Below are 25,178 nucleotides of genomic sequence, written 5' to 3' on the forward strand. Positions count from 1 at the left end.
ACTTCCTGCTTTGTTGCGAGAATAACAACAAGTCATCCGGGCAGTGCTGCCAGTTTGGTGGAAAATGCGTTAGCTGTCAAATTTGAGCGCCATTATGGCAACCAGGAACTATGATAATGAAATTATTAAAGGGCACAGCCCCATTATGGCACCCACAGCCTACTGTCATTAATCTCGCAAAGGGTTCGCCGTGCCAAATGGTCATAAATCAGCACTTGTGCTGCTCGTGTGGCTCGGGGGTGACCTTGGCAGCCAACTCAAGCCTTGACCGGCGGTCGAGAGAAATCGAGCGGAAACTGGTTCTGGCCAGACGATGAGGATCTCTTGCAGCGAATAAGGGAATTACGCACAAAACAGGTCCCGTGCGCCGCACGTCATATCTTCGCGCAGTCACGTGAGTTTGGTATTTTGTTTTGGTTTCGTGGCTTGAGCAGGATGCGCGAAGCGGAATTTGCGAGTTTTTTATGTCGTAAACGTCACGTTCCTTCAGGCAGGTCGTTCGACCCCCGAAATAAAGTTTCATCTCGCGACAATTTTATAGCAAATGTTTACAATGGTGCAGCGCTATGGACAGTAAATTTCCCACCGCAGCTGCTCAAATTGCCGGAAAGGATTGCGAGTCTCTTTGTTTACATTTGCAAATTGTCACTTCGTTTCAAGGGAAATTCCTCCCATTATCGACACACAGAGTGCACAGTTTGTCACGAAAATTCGCTACATCTGCTCGGCGCAAGGACGCCGCCAAGGAAAATTCCCCTTAATTTTATTTAGAAACAATTTACCGGTCATTGTGTATTTTTAGTGCGCGGTTCGCGCACGGGATGTTTGACCCCATTTTTTGGCGAGCCGCCATTATGGCTCAACTGTCAAAAGTGTCGCTGGCGCTGCAATCGATCGCGGCAGGCCGGTTCTCGAAGGTGCCATAAATCTCCCGCAGCTGTCATCCATCATGATCGCATAGCCTGCTGTATTTCCACAACTAGTAATACCACGGCAAGTAGTAGACGGCAATTTACTTCCTCCTCCTAACGAAATCATAGTATGCTAAGTCACCGGCTTCTCGATAAATTCTCATGGCTTGCTCTTTGCGTCGAGCAACTCGGTGCCAAGAGTCCTTGACGGGTGTTGTTCGCTTGAGATAAAAACAAATATGTTTATGGCAACAGGGGGAACCGGTTTCAGCGGCCACCTTTCACCACCGTCGGTTATTTTCCGTCAAGTTTGAGTCATACCAAAGATTGTCTGCGAGGGGGGATAATTGTTGACTAGTTAGCACAAACCATCGGTTTTGCTGATTGATCGAAGCAAGCCACTTGATGCCGTCCGCGGGCTTGATTAGGGCCCAATCTAGTGCCTGTTGGCATTGAACCGATGATTTGTGGCACTTTGTTGAGCGCACTCGCGCTCCAAATGTCAAACGCCAGGGTTGCCAGATTTTCAGCTGCTATAAAAAAATATTCAAACTCCAACAAACCGTGCTCTTTTTAATTAAAATTTTCAACACGTTGCCGGCAGGCAGTCTTTCCACTTGAAGCTGCTGCACCCACTACTCTCCGAGTAATCGATTATGAAGCGCTTTGTTTACCTGTTCCCAACACGTCCTCATATGGCGCAAAAGGTAGACACGCGCGTAGGTGTTCAAGGAGGTTGGCAACATGCAAACGACTGAGGCTGTTTGTTTACCCAACTCAACCTTTCGGCTTGCCTTGTTGACCTTCAAGCTAGTGGGAGCTGTAATGAAGGAGGATGATTTTGACACCTGTCAGACCACCGCCGCCGGCCTACCCAGATTACTGAGAGAGAGGAAAATTCTTGGCATGCTGCGATTCATTAGACGGAAATGAATCGCTGGCGACCTCTCTTCACGACGACGGTGTAAACAAGCTGTCACTTGTTGGCGGAGGATAACAATTTTCCGCCAAGCCGGTTGCCAACTTTTTGACAGCGCGGCGAACGTCACTCCAGAGTTGCCAGTCCGTCGCACCAGTCAATGAGCCCCATCGTTGATTCTTGTTAGAAATGTCGAAAAAAAAAGCCGCTGGCCTTGGTCCAAGTGGATTCCGAAATAGTCGCGAACGCAAACGACTAACGACGTTTAATTTTGGGCTAATTTTCCGTGCGGGTGCTGCCCACCCGTCAGAATTCTTCAAAACGACGCTGCGACAGGTGATTCTGAGAAGTGCTCCGAGCGGATTTCCCGAGAAAATTGCTACTCTCAATCACAGCAAGCCGGGTGATAATTGCAAGCCCAGTAGGCAGTTGACATTTGCCGCAAGTCATCAATTACGGGCATGCTTTGACCGCTCGACACGTCAAATCGATTAAGACCTAATCACGTAAAGATTATTGCCATTTGACAGCCGTCAATTAGCTAACAAAGCTGTCACAGTGACTGCTTGAAATTGAACTGTCACAGCTCTTTTTATAGCATCCACCATTATGGTGCTGTGACAGCCCTTGAAAGTTAGGCCGCTTGTGATGACTCTTGAACCGCAAAACCGTCCCATAATCTCGACAGAAGTCCACTTGTCGATATAACCACTTGAGACGTACTCAGGAATCTATTTTCGACCCTGCTAGGCATTTTGTCGAACCACGTTTTCCGGTGCTGTCAAACGCACCGCAGCACCATCATGGCCTACTGAGAATCGATTTGTTTATGTTTCATTAATTCAAAACAACCCAAGAGATTCGTGCGTCCCTCGACTGTCAATCACAACCCAGCTTACTTGGATTGTCAATTAATCATGCGCGGCCGGCCGGCCGGCGTGCCCGGCGAACTCTTCTCGATGACAGTGGCCCAATGTGGGTCACACACGCTTGACGTGTGGGTGCTACAATGACACTTGGGCGCTCCAGGGGACTTCAAATTACCTGTCGATAAAGAGCAGAGAAAAGAAGAAACCACAATTAGAATGTATTGAATTACACACGCTGCCGCAGACGGGAAGTGAGCGGTGTGAAAACAAAAACACGAGACTTAATCTGTCATCGGTCGTGTGAAGAGGAAAGAAAACAACAACAACGACAACAATGAACCGCCGTGAAGGCTCATAACTCACAATTGGCCGTGTTGTACGATGGTGAACCACTTCCCACACAAACAGGGCGGTGACGATCGATCGATCAATGCACACCCTGACACGCCAAATAGGGTGATCCAAGATGGCCGCCTTGTGCGAAATAAATTTAAATAATTCTAAACGAGATTCAGAACCGATAATGTCAACGACCTTCGTTAAAAGTGTTTGTTTACACTTTTATTCAGCAGTAAAGTACAACGTGGCGAAGGAAGCATCGTTTGACAGTTTCCTGTCAAAATAACGGGCGAGGGCACGCGAGGCGAAGAAGGCGTTAAACGGTTTTGATTTGGAGCTGTCCGGTTGGGAATGAAAAATATAAACAAATTCTTGTGCGTTTGTTTACAGTGTTGATCAAGTGAGCGTGTAAAAATCCATCTGGCGGAGCGATCTCGCGAGAGGGTTTGTTGAACTGTTGTATTTATTTTGTTGGGAATTTGACGGCTTTCCATAATGACGTTTGCTATAAAAAATGTTGTTGATGTAAATGCTCCCGGTTTATAATTTTAAAGCGCTGCAATCCTGCTGAAACTGATACCTTGCAAGTGACCGAACGTCCGTCAACTTTTTCATTCAAAAATATTCGACAAGACCTCATTTCCCGAGGGCATTTGCGGCGGGCGATCGCGTTGCCAATTGGAGACTGCTTGTCTGGCACAGCTGCGAACAATCTGCCGTCAAACGGGCCACAAAAAAAAAAAAAAACACCCAGAATTTCGTTTTCAATTAACCAACCAAGTTCATCTCGCAGGAGGAACAGAGCGTAAAAAAAAAACAAATGTGGTCTGCGGTGACAACCGCGAACCGTTCGCGGAAAGTTAATTTTGATTGACGGATGACCTAGTTTTCGCGAAACGTGACAACTTGGATGGGTGGGGAAAAATTTTCGGCAACCCTGATGGTAAACGTCAAACGCCGAGAAGAACCCTGACCCCGCGCGAGGATCTCACATTTCAGCGTGCAATCTGTCAGAATTAGTTGTCATGCGATGATGATCGATGTTTGGCAGACTTGGTTTGCTATAAAAAAATCGTTTCAGTAGGCGACGACGACGCACTGTCTGCGCCGAAAAATATGTCGTGGATCGAGTCAAGGCTTGCTTATCGCGACCAGCCGGCGAGATCAGGGTGTGGGAACGAGATCGCATCGGGTGCAGGTTGACGTCATATTCCAAAGGGGGGGGGGGGGGGGGGGGGTTAAAGTGTCGCTCAGATGTTAAAAATATCGCGAAAAAAAAATAAAGTTGGGTTACGTAAACAATTAAAACGAGTTTTTTTTTAAATCCTGCTCTGCATAAGCGAAAACCAGAGTTGAGAGCTGTGGGAGTGGATTAGCCGTTCACTTTCGCTTTATTTTTATGGCACCCTCCATTATGGCAACGTTTGACAGATGCAATGCCCGAATATTTTTTTCGGCAGCACTTTCTTATCCACGCGATGCTCTCGTACAACGACAGATAAGGGTTCGAATCCCGTTCCGACACGACTGATAACAGCCCAATGTTAATAATACAATGGTAAACAAACTCTCGAAACAAAAAGCTCGTGCTTTTGTTTACTTTTTCTCTTTGCAGCTGATAAACTATACTCACACCGGCTCGCACATGTATTGGCCATGTTTTACACCGCAATTTGAGCGACGGTGCAAAGTGTGCAGTCTGGTCGAACGAATGGAAGGTAAATATTTGCCATCTTATTCCGGATGATTATACTGTCGCGTAGGAGTGGTCGGGTTTGCCGTCACGTTGTTACGGCAGAAGTTGAAGCTGGGAAGTAAGGAATTTAGTTTGCTATAAAAAAAAAAAACAATCTGAGAACTGTCAAATTTCATACATAACTCAAAACAACGCCATCTGTCAAACATTCAAACATTCCGAAAGCGACGATAACAGCAACATTCCTCCAATTTCAAGGCCGATTCCCATGACGCGGCCACATTCCTGAACGGAGCGCGATTTCCCATGGATGCCTTCTTTGTTTACATCCCGACTTTCGTAACAAAGAATGGTTCTGTGCGCTGCGAGGGGACTCTTATCGCATTTCAATCCCGCATCAAAAGACGCAAATGCGACAACAACAACAACAAAGCAACCGCTGGATTCTTCTTTCCTTTTTTTTACTTTCTGCATATTTCTGCCGACTCTTGGCACGCTCGCCGATCGAAGCAAGCGGAAAATCGCTTTTACGGCCGAAAACAGCGTTGGAAAATCGCTTTTCGGCAAAAATATAAATAGACTCGTAATTGTGGAAACCACTGGTTGAGCGTTTCCGTTGTGTAATTTTTGCGGTTTGACTTTTTTGTTGACAAATTTTCTCCATCGGAAGCAAGTTTTCCCAATCGAATCAATAAAGTTACGATTCCCTCCCAAACGTGTTAACATTTTAGTCACGGTCGTTGGACAGCTTGTGATGCGCAAAAATATTGGGCAAACTCAATCGATTCCCGTATAATTGAGTTGCGCAAATTTAATTTTGCACTGCACAAAAGTTCTACACGTGTAGTGGTCACCTTACGCCATGTTGAGGTGAAAATTTGGGATTGTTTTGTTGCGTTTGACATTTGTTCAGTTCTCAATGCACGATTGGGTGATCGCAAAGAGTGCAAAAAGTGACCGAAAATTGGTTTACCGTCGTTCGACCAACAAAGTCACCTACCCAAGCATGCCCTGGAATTCGGTGCATTCCCAACCCCAACACATAAATCGATTCCAAATTGCACGCGCGCGTGGCAAGCAAAAAAGGCAACTTGTTGACAAACAAACTTGAAGCATGGCCCCAAGTGACCGAAGTTGGGTCCTTTTTTCGCCGAAGCGGTGTGCTCTGTCACGTATTTTGTTTTCTTTCTTCGGAAGAATTGCGATTTTCAGTCCCTTTTTATGCAGAAGTGCATTTTGAGAGCGAGAAATTGGAAACTATTTGCGACGACACTTTTAAATGCGCTGTTTAGCAAGAAATGCTACATAAATCGAAATAACTAATCGATTTTGAGCGTGTTCTGCGTCGCGCACTGTCAGAGTGACAGCTCATCAAAGCAAGCCACTTTCATTGTGCAAGAGTGCCATCTTCGCGTGCGACCTATCCAAGTGTGTAATAAAAACGAGAAACTAGTTGCGGCGGGATTGTGTTTTTTATACTGCAACCAACAGTAGAAAGTGAATTGCAGTGGCGAAAGAAAATTGAAATCGAATTTGAAAGAAATAAATGAATTATGGCGGACGTGTACGCGCAGGTAGCAACGCGATCTGTCACGAGACGCGCATCCAAGATGGTGGTGGCGCCGGGTGGCGACACCAGACAATCGCAACCCAGTTTGCAGTTTCTCTTCCGATGGGGCTGGCAGACAGTTGAAGAATTTACGTGCATTTATCAGCGCGATGTCTGGTGCAACCGCCGGTGGTGCGGCTTGGTGTGTGGGAAGAAAGAAATGTAAACAACACTCGATAGTGACAGCAGCGGGAGGAGGAGGCGGCGGCAACAACATCAAACAAAGGAGGCGGTGGGGAAAGTGCATCTTTTGCGGATCGCACCAAGCGTGACCTTCACAGCCGATTAGTGGGAACTACTCGGTCTATAAATATCGGCCTACTCTGTGTTCGGTGGGGCACCATCTGCCGGCGGCGGAAGAAACTTTGCAAACAATCTCCCCGGGGAATCGGCGGCTTGAACAGCGCGTGTAGATTCCGAATCGTCGAGGGGTAGGCACTAGCATCGCATCGCAGTTGTGCCTTCAAAAAAACAAAAGATTTTTTTTGTTCAAATTTCCTGGCAAGTGTAGAGAAAACAGCTGTCAAATTTTGAAGAATATCAAAAAAAAAACCCAAAACTGTCCTACCACTTGCACCAACAACGCCAGAAGTGCGGAAGCAATCGCAAGATTGATCGGCTCTATTAAAGCACCGGCTCGTGCAAATAGGGTGGTCATCCACAACTTGTGTGCGATAAAATCTCGTCCATCCGTATCGTTGCACCGAGGGCATTTCACCAAGTCGGAAACAAATCGAGCGTGAGCGACCAGTAGCGTTAGCTGAGGCTGTGTGTGCATGTCAATGTTAATAAGTCAAGATCACGTAGCCTCCTGTGAGATCGCTGGTTTGTGAGTTATGAGTAGCGGAGGGATATCAATTTCAAGCGCACTTTGTGGTTAAGTTTTTTGCAAGTTGAGATGGCAAACAGAGGCGTTATGAGCATTAGCTTATAGGTTATGAGAGGTGGTGAACCGCAATCTGTCAAACGTGTGTAACCAGGGAAGCGTTCGGAAGTGTGACAGGTGTCAACTACCGGGTTTCGTTTTTCTTACAACAAATTAAAACTTTGGTTTCTTTTTATTTGAGCCAAATTTGAGTTGTTTATCAACCGACAGGTCACGAAACTGTCAAAAATAAACACAAATTCGCTTGCTACTCCCTCGACGTTCAACAATAAACAAATTGTTCAAATTTTTTTGAAGGAAGCACCGCCTGCTCAATCCCAGCAGCTTCCATTTATTTTCCCATTAATTCATTTAACGGACTTCCGTCGAAACGAGTTCGCGGATCGGCCAACCAAAAAATAAACAACTAACAATCCAATTAAAAAAGTTTATCACGACCGGCCACGTGAATCCAAACTCGAGGTGTCAATCGCAAAATTTGTAGTTGACCTTTTGTCCGCCCGAGGGTGCTGCCAGGCGCGTGCTATAATGACGGACTTTTTTTTTCACGCGATTCCAAACGTGACCAGAGCTACAGAGTGCGAGCAAATATTGCCCAGCAAAATGGTTGACACTGGTCGCTCTTGAAAGTTTGCAGTGCGGTTTCTTATCAATGGATTGCATTATCGCCTTCGGCGAGAAGTAAACAAACATATTGGAGGCAAATTCCACAAGGGTAGCCATTATGGCAACATCATTACCAGCCGCCGCCGCCATTATGGCAATGATTTTGACAGTTGTGCTGACACGTGTGCAAGGCAAACTCGATGCGACAAACGGGCCGATTGTCGGGGACCTGATAAGCGTACTGTTTTGTTTATAGTTTGCACGCGTGGTTTACTGACCACCAGCGAGACGATTGCAGATTTCGTGCGCGATCGGCGATCACGGCCGCTGGACGTGACAGTTGCGCAAATGCCCGCCGTCTTGTCAATAAAGGCATTTTCCATCATCGTAAACGGGCGGGGCTTCCTGGTGCAAGAAGGGTAGACAGGGGTGAGAACTTCTCTACTTTAGAATTTTCGTCAGATTTTGACAGATGTCATTGTGGTTTGTTTATTGTTTTCAAACCAATTTGATAAAAAAATAATCATTTTGACTGCATCAAGAAAACTTCCTGCTTGCACTTTGCGCAGCAAAGTTTGTTTACAAATTCAAGGCACGGCACCGGGCCGCCATATTGAAAACAGCTGCAGCCGCAGTGTGTTTGATGACAGCAGTGCTGGCAGGCCGGCCGGCGGCTTGCCAAAAGCTATAAAACACCCTAGTTTAGCACCTTTTTCTTTATTGGGATTCCTGTATCGGAGCCGGTGGTGAGGCGCGATGCAATTTGCAAATTGCGCACTTGTTTAGCGCCAATAGGTGTGTTTGTGTGTGTGAAACGCAGCAGGCGCAGGAATTTCTCATCGTTACACACACCCACCGACTAAGCCACTTTTGCTGAATGCCACAAGTTGTCGGCTTGCTACGATCGCGGGTGACATTTGCCATAAAGTTTTATTGGGTTTAAATACCTAAACAAATCGAAAGATCAGTTTTTTGTTGTTGTTGACTCTATTTTATCATGCGAAATGTCAAATAGTCTCACTTACTATAACCTAATTTGTCAAAATCTCTGCAAATATAAACATTGCACGATCCACGAACTGTCAACAAACAAGCGCCGTAATGGAAGTGTCACCTCGTTTGCATCTTAATGAGAGCCGATTATGCAAATGCTACATGAATCTGTACAAACTCGCACACAAACAAACAAATTCGTGCAAACATAATCGTTGTCTTTATTTTGCCTAGAGCAGCCGGCGCCATATTGTTTGTTTACATATCGTTTTGTTGCCTCCAAATGGGGTGCTAACTGGGCGAGTGTGTTTATTGATAATGTACTGGTCTAATGCAGTGTGCAACACGGTCCATGTGGAGTAATGTGCGTCATCCCGTCACAGTAGGCCTTGGGCGCCGCCATGTTTAACCGGGTGTAATAATTGGATCTAATGCCTGGCGAAGTGCGAATTAATTAGAACTTGTTCCGTGGCTACTTCCGACGCGCGTCACCAATGTTGGCATTGTAGCTTGCTTATTTGTCACACGTAGCGCCATAATGGCCACCCCTTTAAATGTCACTTAAAATGCAGCGTTGACGTTTGCAACGCGACGTTTTATGGCATGGCCTACTTTTGTCGAAATTTAGCGCCGTCCCCGAAAAATTTAACCCGCTCGTCAAAGGCAAATTTGGCGGCAAGGCTCCTTTCGGAATGAATTAACTCATTTTCCAAAACGAAAAAAAAGACGTTCGTTTGTCGTAAAAAAAGTGATTACCGTCGTCCGAGAGTGACCGACCGGCGCGGCACGTACGGCCGTTTTGGGCGCATCAGCACATTTTGCACGGCAAGGGAGCAAAAATAGAGTTGCGACTTGCACCACTGTGCCATAAAAACAACTAAAAGGTATTTGTTGTTGGTGCGACAAATTCCACTGTTTTGGGAACGAACATAAAAAAAACAATAGCATCAAAACAGCTCTTGATAAAAATTGGCGAAATTAGGACGGAATTTCTTCGAACCATAACAAACAAGTTTTGGTCAACCCCTATTCAGCTGTCAATCAAAGCAACACTCGGCCTCGGCGCGAGCCCTGTCACTTTGACGTAACGGAGATACTGACCCGCGCGGGTGTCCTCTTATGACCGCGCCTCCGTCTATGTCGCCGACTAGGGAAACCAATCTCAGCTTTTTAATCGTAGCAAGCTGTGATGCAAGACGCGTTTTCGTCGCCGCCGCCGCCATTATGGCACGTAGAATGACAGTGGCAATTTTAGTTTAGAGCAACACGTGAGTTTTACAACCTCGAAAAGGGGCGCGAACTTTGGCATTTCAACGGGAAGTAAGAGTTGAGTGGTGTTGAATTTCGCCTAAAGTGTAATCCGATATTTGTCACAATCGAGAGGTATCGGGGTATCAAAACGAGTAAATCAAGTGTAATTAGGAAGTCGTAAAGATAAGCAACCAAAACCGCAGCAAACCTTGATTATTGTCCTTTGAATGACTGTGTTGTCACTTTGACAGTTGTGCTATTATGGCGCATGCTATAAAAAATCTACTGCCTAAACTCAAAATTTTGACAAAGCACTCCATTTTGGCAAAATGACAGGTAAACAAACCCTTTTTTTCCCTTTCCAATCAAGTGAAACCCCGTGGTGTCTCAATGTCATTGCCGTGCCGGCATCGAATCTTGTTTGCTTTCTTGTCTCGCTCACGTTCTTGGGGTCACCAAGAGTAGAACTGGATTGAGCCGGATTCCTGTGATCGGAAACGCGATACGTGGGTTGCCGGTGCATATTTGCCCAAGGGGTAGGAAAATCCGACGGAGATTGTCATTGACACTACTTACCAGACCGAATGACAATGTGATACGAGAGGTGTGACAAGTTTGGGACAAGGAAGTGCAAGATTAAGGTGGCATTTTCATTCTGAACTAGAAGATGCCATAATGGTTCTGACCTGGGTCGAACGGAGAGAATCTTCTGTCTCATTTTTCACGCTATCTCTCGAGTTCTCCTTTCTGCTCTCACAACCGCAAGCTTATGGAGGTGGCTCGCACTGACAGCGGCTCGACATCCTCTCCGCTTGCCTTAGGTTCTGACAGGTGTTGCGTTTTATGGCACAACGGAATATTTTTCTGATCAAGTTGAATCGATCTGAAAATTAATCAATTTTTTCAGATACCATCGGTCAAAGGTCGTCCGTGAACCCTTTCCGGGTCCCCACGGTGTTTTTGCATCGCCCAGAACATCAGGACTACCGCGACCAACCCATTCAACCGGCCTACTTTACATGCATAATGACCATAATTGTGAGCAGTGCACAAAACGCAGTATGCCTTGCGCGCGCTATCTGACAGCTCAAGTCGCTGATTGCTGATAATGGACTTAATTGCTACCTTCTCCGCGGCCAACTCTTGTTCAGCAAGAAGAAAAATCGCGTGATCGGCACCTCCCTCTCTCTAGCTAGGTTGGTTGCGAGCCAATTGGGGTCACACTCTAAACGTTTTCGGGGTCATTCCCACTGTAAGTGTCTTCAAGGTTGACGAGCTGTCAGAAATGATTTCCTAACAACAGAACCAATTTCCGCACGCAACCATACATACTCACAGGTTAGGTAATTGGGAGTAACAGAGACGCCACAGCCTACTGTGTGGTGCCGGCGCAGTAATTTGCATGCGGTTGACTTGCCAACGAAACGTGTTCGTGGCAGGCCCGTAGCCAGGGGGGGGGCTACCGGGCTGCAGCCCCCCCCGAAATTTTCCCATATTTTTTTTTATTATGTACTATCGAAAAAAAATAATCTAAAATCGATGATTGTGTGTTCTCTTTCATTCTCCCAGATATAGATTTTTAGATAGAGAATCTAGAATACATTGATCAAACTATGTAATTTTTGCGTCCACTGCCGGGCAAAAACTTTGTGGAATATAGATCCAATATTTAACAATTGAGCTGCATATTTGAACATCGTTTTACTTTGGTGCAAAATCTATCCTGCACTGAGACGCTGGGCTATCTTTCAAAGAAGAAAGAAGAACAAGTGTCTAAAAGAGCGCCTAGGTCAAATAATGTTCAGCCCAGCCTCGATTTCCCGCAGAACTTGCAATAATTTGACTTCGAAAAATCGAATCACGAAAAAAATGTGTGTTATTTTTGATTTTCGAGCTTAAGTACGGCACTTTTCTAAAGTGATTTTGAGAAAGCGGTCATAATGGCGGTGATTGAATTTGACTGAAATGAGGTGGCAGAAGCCGAATTTGATTTTAACATCAAGTTAATAAAAATACCATTTTTATTTTTCATGATTCGATTACTTCTTTTGGGGACCTTCAGTATATTTCCAAAAGGTTTGTTTGCTACATTTTTCAAAATATACCTTATTTTTCACAAATATTCGGATTTTGTATTGGAAATCTTGAGCATTTGATATGAAGAACATTTTATTAAATTTAGACTATAATCAGAAATACCGTCCCAATTTTCATGTTTAAAGTTTTTTTTTTTTTAATTTTTGGTGAGTTTTATATCTGAGGCCTTCGAGTGAAATGCTTGAGAGATGTCTGTGTATTTTTTAATGTTTACCTTCTTGTGAAAGAGTATTTCTGAAACCAAAAAGAGTTCTTTTGGTCACATTTTTTAGTTTCCACCGTGGTCACTCTCCAATTTTTATTCAAAATTTCTAAAATACTTCTACTAAGTGAAGCCTTCACAGAAAGAAATCCTGTTATTCTAAATTGCCGATTTTGCCAACATTGAAATTTTTCCAAAATCTACAACATTTTTTTCGATTTCGCTGTAAATTTTTTCAATACTGACAAGATTGTTTTTCAAAATCGAAAAAAATGTTTACGATTTTGGAAACATTTCAATGTTGACAAATTCAACAACTTAGAGTTCCGGATTAGCTTGCAGGATTTCTGTCCGTGTTAATAACAACGAAATGCGTATCAGCTTGAGGGAAAAATTTTAAATGATTAAAATATTCAAAATGGAAAAAATCATTGAATTAAAACTAAAAATTCCCAAAATATTGTTTCTATTATTTTGAATACTTTTTTAATTATTGAATTTATTATGGAGTTTATATTTGGAAAGTTTTTTAAGTGATTTTTTGAATTTTCTCATTATTTAATTTCTGATTAATATTGTATTTTTATACTTTTCTGTTTTCAAACTTTAGTCTTTCTGAATTTTTGAATTTCCAGCATCTTAAGATTTATAATTTCAGAGTTTTAATTTTTAATAATAAAAAATTCTAAATATATTTTTTTAATTTCATATTTCTGTCCCTCCTGCAACTTGTCCGAAAAATCGAAGGACAAATAAAACATTTGTTTCAAATAACTTCACACCATTATGTAGAAAACAAAATGAAGTGCATTTTCTTGCGTCAAAAATACGACATGTTTTGCCTCGCTGAAAATATTTTATTTTTTCTAAAATTTCGATGTACAGTACAGAAAAAAAGTTTTCGTCACTAGCCGGATATTTTGAAAACTTTGGATGCAAAACAACTGGTACAAAATGCATTTTAAAACACATTTAAAAAAATAAAACCATATTTTATAATTTATTTTTTTTATATATTTTTTATTTGCTTTTGCCCCGCCCCCTCGACATTGGCCAGAATCGAGAGATATAAATTTAATCAAAAATATTCGCAGCGGCCTAATTTTAAATTTGAAAATTTCACAATTTAAATAATTTTATATTTCATTTTATTTATTTCAAAGTGTTTTTACTTTGTATTTTGGAACATTTGAATTTAAAAATTCTTAATTACAGAATTTTGAAATCTCTAAATCCGCTAAATTTTAAATTTTCTATTTTTTTTAAATCCGCTAAATTTTAAATTTTCTATTTTTTTTAAATTTTGCGTTTTTTTTTCATTTTAAATGGACTATATTTTTATTTATTATTTTATTCTACAATTTATAAATTGGTGAGTTTTTCAGTTTTTTCCCGAAAATTAAATGATTATTTTAATGGCTTTCCCTAATCTTTAACTTCACTCTCAGTAAAAAACAAATTCTATCCTTTAAATGTTCGACTCTGCGTTTTTAGGAAATTATGTATTTTTAATATTTTTTTAACATATACAACATTTTTCAAACGTTTCTAATTTTCAGTCGCATTCAAATCAACAAACTCAAGTTATTTAATTTTTTTCATCAAAAAATATTGCACACAATTAGCGCGCGAAGAAACGTCAAACGCCACTTTTTGATTATGTTCCCTTTCAGCTGCTTACCGCCTGACAAAAATATTTTCGTGACCCTTTCGTTGTCCATTGCTTGAGCGTTTTTTATTTGGAATTTTACGTTAATACCGTGCTTCGTACTAGCATGATAGGGCAAAACTTTTTTTTATTTCCTTTTGAATGTTAAATATGGTTCTAGTAGCAAAATGTCAGACGTAGATTAGATTTACAGGAAATATCTCATTGTTTTAAACATTCTTATGTCAAGTTTTCTTGACTTTTCATTGAACCAGATTTCGTAAATAAACAATTTCTAAATCCTAAAAATTGTAGGATTTCGTTTCCAGAGTCACGATATTATATAATTTTAAATCATTTTTATTAGTTATATGAGGGAAATGAAAAAAATATTGTGATATGTATTTTTTTTATTTTGCTAAAAAAGATTAAGAGAGCATTAGCCGTTCCTAGAACCAACTCAACCATGTTTACCAACAGTTTAGTAAAACATTCATATTGCTCCTATTTTCATGTAAAATCATATTTTCTATCAAAACTCATTTCAGATTAAAAAACAGTTCGGAGAGCAATAAAAGTAATTGAAGATTTCAATGTGTTGATCGTAATTATATGAGTTATAAAACGTCCATTGTAGAAGGGAAGATATTTCGCCAAATAAATAACACTGATGTGGTTAGTTTGACTGTCCAAAACGTTCTGATTTTATTGTAATCGAAAAGTCCCCCAGGGCCTCACACACGAGGTACTGAGGTTTTGCTTATTGAGCATTAATCGAGCTACTTGCTTTAATCGCGGCGAGGTAAACGAAGTTTAGCTTTGTTCGCAGTTTGGGTTACTGTTGTCGGCTGTGCTGACTATGTTGGTGGCGTCGATCAATTATGCGGAAAGCAATTTCCGTAACTTATGTATTTATATTTTTCATCTTACAATTTTATTTTAAATTTCAAGAAGCTGTGTCTCAGGAACGAGTAGAAAAATCTTTAAATCAAATTCTCATTTGAGAACTTTGCTTAATTGTTTGTATACTATTTTCAATACATTGGATAGTGTTTATTTTAGCTTTTTTAATGAAATAGTGCTCTTTAAAGATTACTGTGAATTTAGGATTTTTGGTCAAAAATCGGAAAAGACGTATTTTTTTTAAATAAATGTTTTTTTTTATGAATTCATAGATTATTACATTGAACTATATAACTACCGTCAGTGGGGGTGACAACATCGAAAATCTTTCAACGTAGATTTGTTCTTAGATAGTTTACTGACATTTTCCCAAAATATGGTGGATTTTGATGAACACTACCTTGAATGCCAATAGTTTGAAAATTGACCCAATCTCACCCCTTAGAGGGGGTGACATTAGGTCAAATGAAACTAAAATGATGCTCAAATACAACGATATGGTAAAAACAAGTCATCCAACAGTGTTTCTTGTTCGAGGGAATCGTATTGACATGCTACAATGTTTGAAGTGGAGATTTTCAAACATTTGGGTAGTTTTCGAGCAATTCTAACAAAAGTATTAGAAAAATGTTTTTTCGAGAAGTCATTTTTGGCCAAAAACGTACCTCAACTTTAGACAGCTGCCAAAATAACAGGATTTTTTCTAGGAACGAGATTTTTTCATCGAAGTCATCTTAAGATGTCCACTACACAACCCTTTTAACAGAATTCAGTTTCAATGAGAAGAACCTGAGAAATAGTAAAATCCGTAAAAAATCACTTTGACCCAATCTCACCCCCCAGACCCAATGTCACCCCCACTGACGGTATATACAATGTTGACAGCACTCAACTATTTATTATTTGCTATAAAAAACTTTAAGAAAGGATCTGATTTATATTTTTTCAACAATTTGGAAAAATTTATCAATGCTCAAAATTCTGGAGCAATTTTTTAGCAATTTTTTTTGGTTTAATCGAGGAAATCAAACTATGATTTTAGCTTGCTTTCAATAAATAGATTTTTTTCAGCAAATATTGTGGCGTTTATATTTTTTTAGCATTTCTTAATATCTCTTTATACATTCAATTCAACCAGTAATTAAACTTTTTTTAGTTGGGAGAGGTTTCATTAGTTTAAGGAAATAAGCAAAAGCTTCAATAGCCTTAAATCAATTTAAATAAAACAGTGTTAATGTTTTTTAAAGAAAATTTCAAGAAAAGTTAAGTTATGAGTTTTATTTTATTTAAAAATCGTGCTTCATTTTTTTACAGTTCATAGTCTTTATTTATAAAATTTGTCATCAAAATATACACACAGCTAAAAATTTAAATCTAGACGGTTTTAAATTAGAAAGTAGAAATTTACCAATTTGTTCATAAGTTTTTCATCCAGATTTGTAGAAAAACGAAATTATACATAAGTGAGATAAATTAACATTCTTCGGGCATTTTTTTTTATTAAAAATTTATTCAGGGTATATTTTAAATTTACGATAACTTGCTAGCGGACAGTTTTTCTTGAAATTCGTTGAAATTTCAACAATCCAAGAAAACGTAAGAAAATCACTTTCTTTTCAAGTCCTTTTACATGAAAAAAGTGGATTTTTGATGAAGCATTTTCTTCAATTTAAATATTTTTAAACATGGATGAAGCTTTTTAAAATCTTTTTTGCATACATTATTTTACAGTTTTATAATTCGTCTCAATAATTATACCGTTCACCAGGTGAATTTAAACAAATGGTATTTCTGATTTGCTGATTTTCATATCCTTTGAATTTTTGATCCCGAGCCCCCCCCGAACAAAAATCCTGGCTACGGCCCTGGTTCGTGGCCTTGCCGGTGGCAGCGAATAGCTAGGTAGCAAGCCGAAGAGAACTCCGAACGCCGATCGCAGTCGGCCATGCTAGACACTGTGGCGGCGCGGCGATCGTCGTCGTCGCCGCCGCTAGGAGGCGCGAGCGCACAGTAGGCCACGCGATCAAAGATGGCCGCCAGCTGGTGTCCTTTGACGGATCAGATCTGAAAGGGTGAGTTCGCGATTCGCGGAATGTTCTAAAATTCCGCACTCCCTTCAGCGAATAAAACAATTCAAGATGGCGGCCAAAACTGACAGCTGCCGCCGCTGTCAGGCGCTGCCGAGCGTGTAAATTGTGTGACTTTGCACCAACGACCACGGGTGAATGTCGGGCAAAACATGAAAAAAGTTTGTTGTTTTTTTAGCAGGCCGCGCGATTCGCGAATAAATGAGATTTTAATTGAAGGTTATGGCGAATTGAGTGGTTGCATGCGCAAATTTGTTATTAATGGTGGGGCTGCGGACTGAACCGGTTTCGCATGCGTGTGTTGTACCTTATGCTTCGCGATATTTGACGAACGTCGAGGGTTTTGTAGGGTAGAAATTGTTCGCTAAACACCGGTATTAGTGATTTGAGCAACTGTTTTTGAAATTGAAACCCTGCTGTGGGGTGATCGGACATAAGGGATAGTAATTTGGGTCACTTTTGGTGACGAAATTGGACAATTATTTGACCATTAGCCTAAATTTGACTGAATATTAAATCAATAAATTTTTTATTAGCGAGATTTTTTTTTATTTAAATACATTTCAACCTTTCGTAAGTTGCGTGTTTTGGCGTTTCATACATGTGTTCTTACAAAGTGTGTACAAAGTACACGTATGCGACTGCCGGTGGGTTCTAAGTGGAAAAAAAGAGATACGTCCTTTTTTAAATATTACCTGTCAATAAGGCTTTCTTGTCAGAAATTTACCTACACATTCAAAGTATGTTTACATGGCAGCTGAACGTTTGTTTGCATCAGATTTCCTATCTCTTTCTAGCAAAAGTTTTTTGTCAGGCGACTTTTAGCTGTTTTTTTATTGACCGCCCGATACATTGTTTGCATCAGGACACTGTGACGAGGAGTTCGTCATTGTTGGGTTAAATTATATTTTTTGCATTGGGCCTACAAAGCCTTATGTTTGTCGGCACTGTTTGACTGTCTTATAAGATTTTGATTTTTAAAAATTGCATTTTAATTGTTCATCAACTCTGTCGAGAAATGTTGCAGATGATACGCAAAAAATATAAAATCATCAAATCTAAAGTTACAAAAAATATAAAAACACAAAATATAGAAATACTAAAACATAAAAACATGATGAAAATACCAAAATTCAAAATACTCAAAATGTTTTGAATAATTGAAATTTTCAAGTTGCTTCAATGATATAATTCAAATACATTCAATACTTAAAATAAATTAAATTGTTTAAAAAAATTTAAAACAATTCTTTTAATATTAAAGACTTTAAATGCTTGAAATACCTCAACACTTAAAATACAGAAATTACAAAAAAAAAAAAAATACAAACAACTTAGGGGAAATATACACATTTTAAGCCTAATAAGCGGTCGTGTTTGAATGAAGTTGGATAATCTGGAGTGTTCCTTGAAATTTGCTAAAACCAAGTAAACCAACGTGTAGAGCAACTTTTTGTGAACATTTCTATTTATTTTCACTTTCACTTAAAGTTATTCTATTCCTTTTACAAGCATTTAAAATAAATATTTCCTGAATGTATTCTAATCAGACGAGAATGCATTGGGCCACGCCCATTTTCCTATTTTCAGCTTAGTTCTTTTTTCTTCCAGCGCTCTTTTGAGTCTGCTTAGTGCTGCCAAAATTGATGAAATTTTAAGCGAACACTCACGAAAAGTAGCATTTATAGAGAAAATTTCCTGGCATCACTGGCTCACTCCAACAGGCGCTGCTGGTGGTGTTGGTGGCCACCCTTTGTTCTTTATTTGCCTTCGCTTCTCGCTCGGTTTTCTTCAGCCTTCGATTGGAATGGGTCAAACGTCAAAAGACTTGGCGCGTTTGTTTTTTTGATGGTGCTTGCTTATTATTTACATGTTTCGGGATTATTTTTCAAGTGAGTGACTAACTGATGTGCAAAAGAACATGTTGCCGATAGTTGGAAGCAATTTTATATCTTAAGCGCTTTGAAATCGTTAGCGCAAGTGAAAAGACATTGATGGCGACTTTCTTTAAGTAGTTTACCTCTCATCTTGCGTGTGGATGTGTGTGCCTCCAAAATGATGAGAAATGGTCTCGCAAAATAGAAATTATGATCAAAAGTGCATTAAATTTGATCTTTTTGGCCAGTAAATGGCATAAATATGCGTGCTTACTTGAGGCGGTGCTGTTGCTGGTAAGTTTATAGCCTAAATAGTATTTTTGAAGCTTTAATCGAGCACGAAACTCTTCATATGACGAAGATAGGTGTTTGATTAGAAAGGGTATATTTACCCTATAAAGACAACAACAAAAAAACTCCACCCACCTTTCCTTCTGCCGAACGGTCCCAGAAACGCGACCCCCTTCCCGATGACGCTGTCGTCGATGTACTTCATGATCTTGGCCGTGTCCTCGGGCCGCTTGGCCGTCACGAAGGCCGCCCGGGGTTTGGCCGGCCGCAGCGGGAAGTCATCGCCGCTCAGCGACAGCGACTTGGTGCGGCTGGCCGCCTTCTTCAAGCTCATCCTTTGCTGTGAACTCTGCTGCTGCGGCAGGTTCGCACTCTGGTGGTCACCTTCGTTCTGGTCGATTCCACCGTCGCGGACGTCCCCGACCGGTTCGACGTCGTTCCTCCCGGTGGCAGCCAACTTTGATCCGCGACACTCTCGAGACAAGACCTAGTTGGCCACGGGTTTTTATGACTTTTCCTCGTGTCAAGCGCAATTTGCACAATAATATTAACTTCTTCTTATTCTACGGGTTGCACAAACAGACAGACACAAAACAATAACATAAAACACAGAATAGTGGCGATTTTGGCACAAATTCGACCGAACTGCTCGACTCGACCTTTTCCGGACACGTGATTCTCGTTGGCCTGCTTTGATATCGCTTCAACGACGAATTTTCCTTCCGGAAATCACTGACAGCCAATTTTCATACACTTCACCACTTTGACAGCTACTTAACTTGTTCACTTGTCTTCTTCCGCGATTGATTCTTTCTTCGACCCTTTGTTTTGTATTGTTCTTTCACTTTCTTTCTTATTTGCTTTTAAATCTTCCCAACAACTTTGTTACACTTTATTCTGTTAACATATTTTATTTTCGTCAAAACACAAAGACCCTCCTCTATCCCAGTGTGTCATGCGCCTAAATCCACGTTCTTAACCACTTCCCCCCTATTCTCTCGGTCTACTACAATGATGGCAGCGACGGCGACGGCTACTTCGACTAAGTGGTGCTAAGAAGGCGCGATTTAAATTTTGTGAGTGTGTTCTATTCTCAGCGGAGAGGCGAAAAAGAAAGCGCGTGCACAGCTGACAAAGTGCGAAACTCGAATGTTTTGACGATCCGACGGACGGATACCATAGGGTTCACGATGGACCGACGACGAAGACGACGTTGCAGGTGTTGGTGCGAGAGAATGAGAGAGGAGAGAGAAAGAGGTGCAAAACTCGCACACATACAAGGATGAAGGAGCAAAAAATGAGCGATTATGAGAGGGGAGCAAGTGCCGATGGAACTACACCCAAAAAAGGAAGGTTGGATTTTCGAGCAAGTTTGACAGAATCACTGTGATCTAGTGTCCTCCATTTAGGTGGACACTTCTTGAAAAAAAATCTTAAAATGTAGCGGTTTGCAGGTCTTGCTTTTTTTTATTCAAAAAGGCAAAACTTTGAGGTGGTCTGGTCTGGGTTGCCAAAATTAAGTTGATTAAAACTTTTTTGTATACGTCGAGACAATATAAACTGTTTTCACTCTTGTAATTCTAGAGTAAATTTTCAAAAGGTCCTATGCGACAAAAGTAAACAAACTGAGTTATTTATTGCATTACATTCTGCAAGCTGGAAACTACACTCACCGCTTACCCAATTTCTTCAAAGCCTTTTATTTTTAAAGTTATTGATAAAATACAAAACAACCTAAAAGCATTCTTAATAAATTCTACACCAAATAAATATAGGTCGTTTTACCACACGGAAGTCCTATGTGCAATCGAGTGAAACGTGCACATAGAACCGTATCAAATCAACCTATGGACCATTAATATATTTTTTTAAAGCTGATGCACATACGCTCATATCAAAATGACCTATGTACATGTTTATTGAGTTTATTTGAAAATATGTATGAGTCGTTTTTTAATGAAATTCTAAAACATAAATATTTTACAATCTTCATGTTTGTACAATCCACGCACAACGTGTAGTCATCAGCTGGGAGAGAGCATGAAATGTTTCAATGCTGTCAAAGCAAAAGAGAGAAGTTCAATTCAACTTATCTGCACTCTCTCGAATTTGACAGATACGCCACCCAAAAACTTGGGAGCATAACACCAACAAGGCAGCATAAAAAATCATAACATTTGTGCATATAGGTCGTTTTGTACGGTTTAGTTTTTCTGTTGTTTTTAAAGGCGATTTTTCATTGATGGAGGTAAGTCTTCATAAAATAGATAAGCCATTTTTTTTAGATGGAGTGGAGTGATTTGGAGAGAGTTTTAACAGGTTTTAAAGTGAGAGTGATCATTATTTTTTGTTTGTTCTATTTTTCCCAGAAGTGTCGAGGTGTGCTCCACCGGTGGTTTTTAAAACGCCTCATTATGTCCGGCACAGAACCGTAGCCTAGAACAAGATACTTATCCGGAAGTTGCCGTCTCCAGCTGTTGGTCGCGGGTGCTGTACAGGTGCGAAATTTCACTGCACTCAGTAGTGTTGCTGGCGGAGTTTAGTGACATCATTCATCAGTTTGGACTACGTGTGTTTTGCGTCCGCTGTCAGACCGACTTTCTTTCTTGATGTTACGCTGATCGCACCGCTAGTGGTAAGTTCCTCGGTATTTTCCTACTGTGAACAATAGCTAAACTCACACCTCCAAAAAAAGCATATTCCGAACGAAATTTCCGCCTTGCACGGTGGCCGATTCGGATCAACTCGAGTGGAATGCTGGAATGAGTGGAATGAAGTGTTGGAAGCGGGCAATCGTCTACGTTCCAAGGAATCCCTAAAACTGCCGGCGGTGCCAGAATCCAAGCTGAAGGCAACGAAGGCTAAGTTGTTGGCCCACCCGGAAAATCTGCGCCGCCAGCTGCAGGCCGTCAAGCTACTCCGCGTTAGGTAGAACCTGCTGCGCGCGGCGAAGTACTCCAAGAAGTATGCCCGCATGGAGCATGAGGTGGTGGACAAGGCGCGCAAGGTTAAGAAGGCCGGAAACATCTACATTCCGGGCGAGCCGAAGGTTGCCTTCGTCATGCGTATCTGTGGTATCATTATCAAGCTGAACAAAGTCACCAAGAACTTGCTGCGTATCACCGCCCCGACGTCACCTAGGGCTACGCCTTGCTTAAGTTCGTCAAGCACCGACACAACCGAATCCCGACTACGGACTTCTTCGTGATCGAGCGGAAGCTGCGTGCCGCGTACAAGCCTCAACACATCGACCGGTGACTGGCGCAAGTACAACCGCTACGTCGAAGGCGGAGACTAACCACAAGGAAAAGATCAATGAGCTGATCAAGCGTATGGTTTAAGTGATAAATAGCGCGTTGAGGGAGAGTGTTGAATAAAACAAAACCATGAATATAAATAAATTAAGTTTGAGAAAATCCTGTATGTTTAGTACTTCATTTATGCAGCAATCGCGTGACACACATGCGCGGTCATGTCCGTCGTCTAGCTGTTGCCACGCGTGTTTCAAGCGCTGGTGTTCCATCTTCCAGGGGGACGCCAACTAGACCAGCTGAGTAACCACCTGAAAACGCTCCTTCTAAAATCTAACTTTTGCGTCAACGAACCGCTGGATGGCAATAATCACCGGAGACAGCACAACTAGGAGCGCGATGGTAAACAAAGGGGATACGGTCAAATTGACCGGTACCTGCAAACTGACGAAGGTAATAAGCTAGAAAGCAGGGTTCAGATCCTCTCAACACGCACTTTTCAACCACCCAGAAATTGTTGTCCGTCAGCGCAGGTTCGCAGGTTGGATGGATGAAATTCAATGATTCAATTTGAACAAAATAGCGGTTCCGGAATGACAAGAGTCGACGATGAATGCTGGAGCTTACTCCGTGGACAAATAACATAAATGTAATACTGTCAAAAATGCGATAATAATGCAAAATCTAATATAGTTTCAAGAAACCGCCAAAAACTTTAATGAGGTATCCGAAATAGAAATTTATGCAAAAAGTTGCAAAAAAAAGTTTTTTTTTTCAGAGCGAGTCGTACATTTACCCAACGAGGTTCACCGAGAACTTTTCTAGAACTTTTCAGCATTTATTTTGAAAAGTGTTACTATTTGATTCTGTTTCTTTTGGTACAGAAATGTAGGCATAATGACAAGCAAAGTAAGAAGTTTCGCGACGGAATTGCAAAAAGACAATTTCAAAGAAACGCTGAATAGGGAACACCAAATAAAATTAAAATGCAGAGCAGTTCATAAAATTTCATGTTCTTGTATGTTTTTATTCTTGGTAATAAAAAAAATAAAAAAAGTATGTTAAATGAAAAAATAATGCTACTTCTATTAATTTTATTTATACAATAATTGCATCAAAGTACTTTTTGAGACCCCAAATCCCCTACAGGAACTGGGGATGGTCTCGAACATAAAGATGAGGGTTTTTTTGTTGGCAAGACTTGTAAACGGAACCATTCCGGCCATGCCGGACAACATCACGAAACGTGCACTCTTTTTCCGCCGTATAGACCCTACAACGTCGTCAATCAAATATCAAATATTGGTCAAAAAATTTAACATTTAATGTAATCTTTGGCGCACTGCACGCGTACGCTAGCGGTTAACAGTTTCTAACACAAAGGTGCTCAGCCCAAAAGTCTGGACACGATCAAAACTTAAATCCGATGTTGATCCGTAACAGGTTACCAGTGTGGGAAACTAGATACAGCACCGTCTTCAACAGGACGCCGTTCAGGTTTAAGCATGTCGCGGTGGAGACGATTCCCTCCTCGATGCTTTTGGCAGTTCTCATCTCGGAATGCAGAATGATTCGGCAGCCAATCAATGGAAACGCCTGCATGGACCGAACAATCGACCGGATCGAGCAAAATGATACGGACTTGCCAGACCGACGACCTTGACCCTGTTCACCGGCTTGGAATGGCCATGGAATGGTGTACTCGGTCATGACCATTCTGGAAAGAGATTTTTTGAATTAAAAGATTGTTTTGGTAATTTTCAAAATGATTCCACAAACCAGACTTGAAGCAGTTAGTAGATAGCTTTTCCAAGTCCATGTTAAATATCAGTTTCCCACTGAACAGCAAAATCATGACCTGTGGCTGTTGCCGGCACTTGTTGATGGTCATCTTGTTCGAGGCTTTCCGCTCGTCCGGGTAATTTTTTGCCAAGTCGTAATCGTCTCCCTGCTTGGAAAATTTAAATCGACGTGATGCATTGCGTGGCCGCGAACCCGCCCAAAATCATCCTTATCGTTGCGTCATGGAATTGTAAACTGTTGACCGAGATTTGGACACGCTTAGTAGTTTTCCGACGAGATCTGTAATAAAAATTAAGCAGGAAAAAACGAACAAATAATGAGCTGTCACCGTACCGTAAACACAAAAAAACTTACCTTAACACAAGTTATTCAGCTTAACAACATTAAAACACTCAAAAACGGCAAAAAGCAAAAAAAAAACAACCACAATTTTCAAAACACGAAAAGTCCTATGCGTACTCTGCAAAATATTGTTTACATTGCCGGATAGGATGATTTGCCAGGAACCTATCTGACAGTTGTGGGCGAGAGCGCTGATTGGTTGTTTCGTTCTCCTAACGGTTTCTCTCTTTCGCGCTGGATGCATTGAAACATTTCATGCTATCAATCAGCTGTTACCTACACGTTGCGCCAGGATTGTGTGATCATAGTTATTATAAAAAAGTTGTTATTTTTAAATCAGGATTTAAAGTTAATCTGAAAAAGTCCTATGAACAATGCTACACGAGTTTGGTCCAATGTGTTATGTTTTATCTGCAAAATTTGTCCTATGAAACGTGTCCTATATGCACTAACAGGTCGTATGAAACAAATTGCGTCAGAAATCATTTTAAACAAGACTTTTGATTATTTCCGTGAAACACACATAAAAAGCATCATTTTAGGTTCATTTGGGCGTTTTTAGAATTGATAAATACCCAACCGTGTTTAAATAGGATTT

At 41.0% G+C, this 25,178-nt stretch overlaps 1 protein-coding gene and 1 pseudogene across 5 annotated transcripts in view; one reads left to right on the forward strand and one right to left on the reverse strand.

Moving 5' to 3' along the window:
- The window catches only part of LOC120423569 (uncharacterized), a 48,312-nt gene extending 27,967 nt beyond the window's left edge, over positions 1-20,345 (reverse strand). For 3 of the 5 annotated variants that reach the window (XM_039587426.2, XM_039587424.2, XM_039587422.2), the window contains exon 1: positions 19,320-20,345. In XM_039587426.2, coding sequence (XP_039443360.1) covers positions 19,320-19,518 — 199 coding nt within the window. In that variant the 5' untranslated portion in view covers positions 19,519-20,345. The remainder of the gene's footprint in view (positions 1-19,319) is intronic. The other 2 variants (XM_039587425.2, XM_039587427.1) reach the window with 1 other exon arrangement.
- LOC120423552 (60S ribosomal protein L7-like) lies at positions 20,196-24,573 on the forward strand (annotated as a pseudogene).
- The last annotated feature ends 605 nt before the right edge of the window (positions 24,574-25,178 follow it).

This window comes from Culex pipiens, chromosome 1 (genome assembly GCF_016801865.2).
Source record: "Culex pipiens pallens isolate TS chromosome 1, TS_CPP_V2, whole genome shotgun sequence".
Classification (NCBI taxonomy): domain Eukaryota; kingdom Metazoa; phylum Arthropoda; class Insecta; order Diptera; family Culicidae; genus Culex; species Culex pipiens.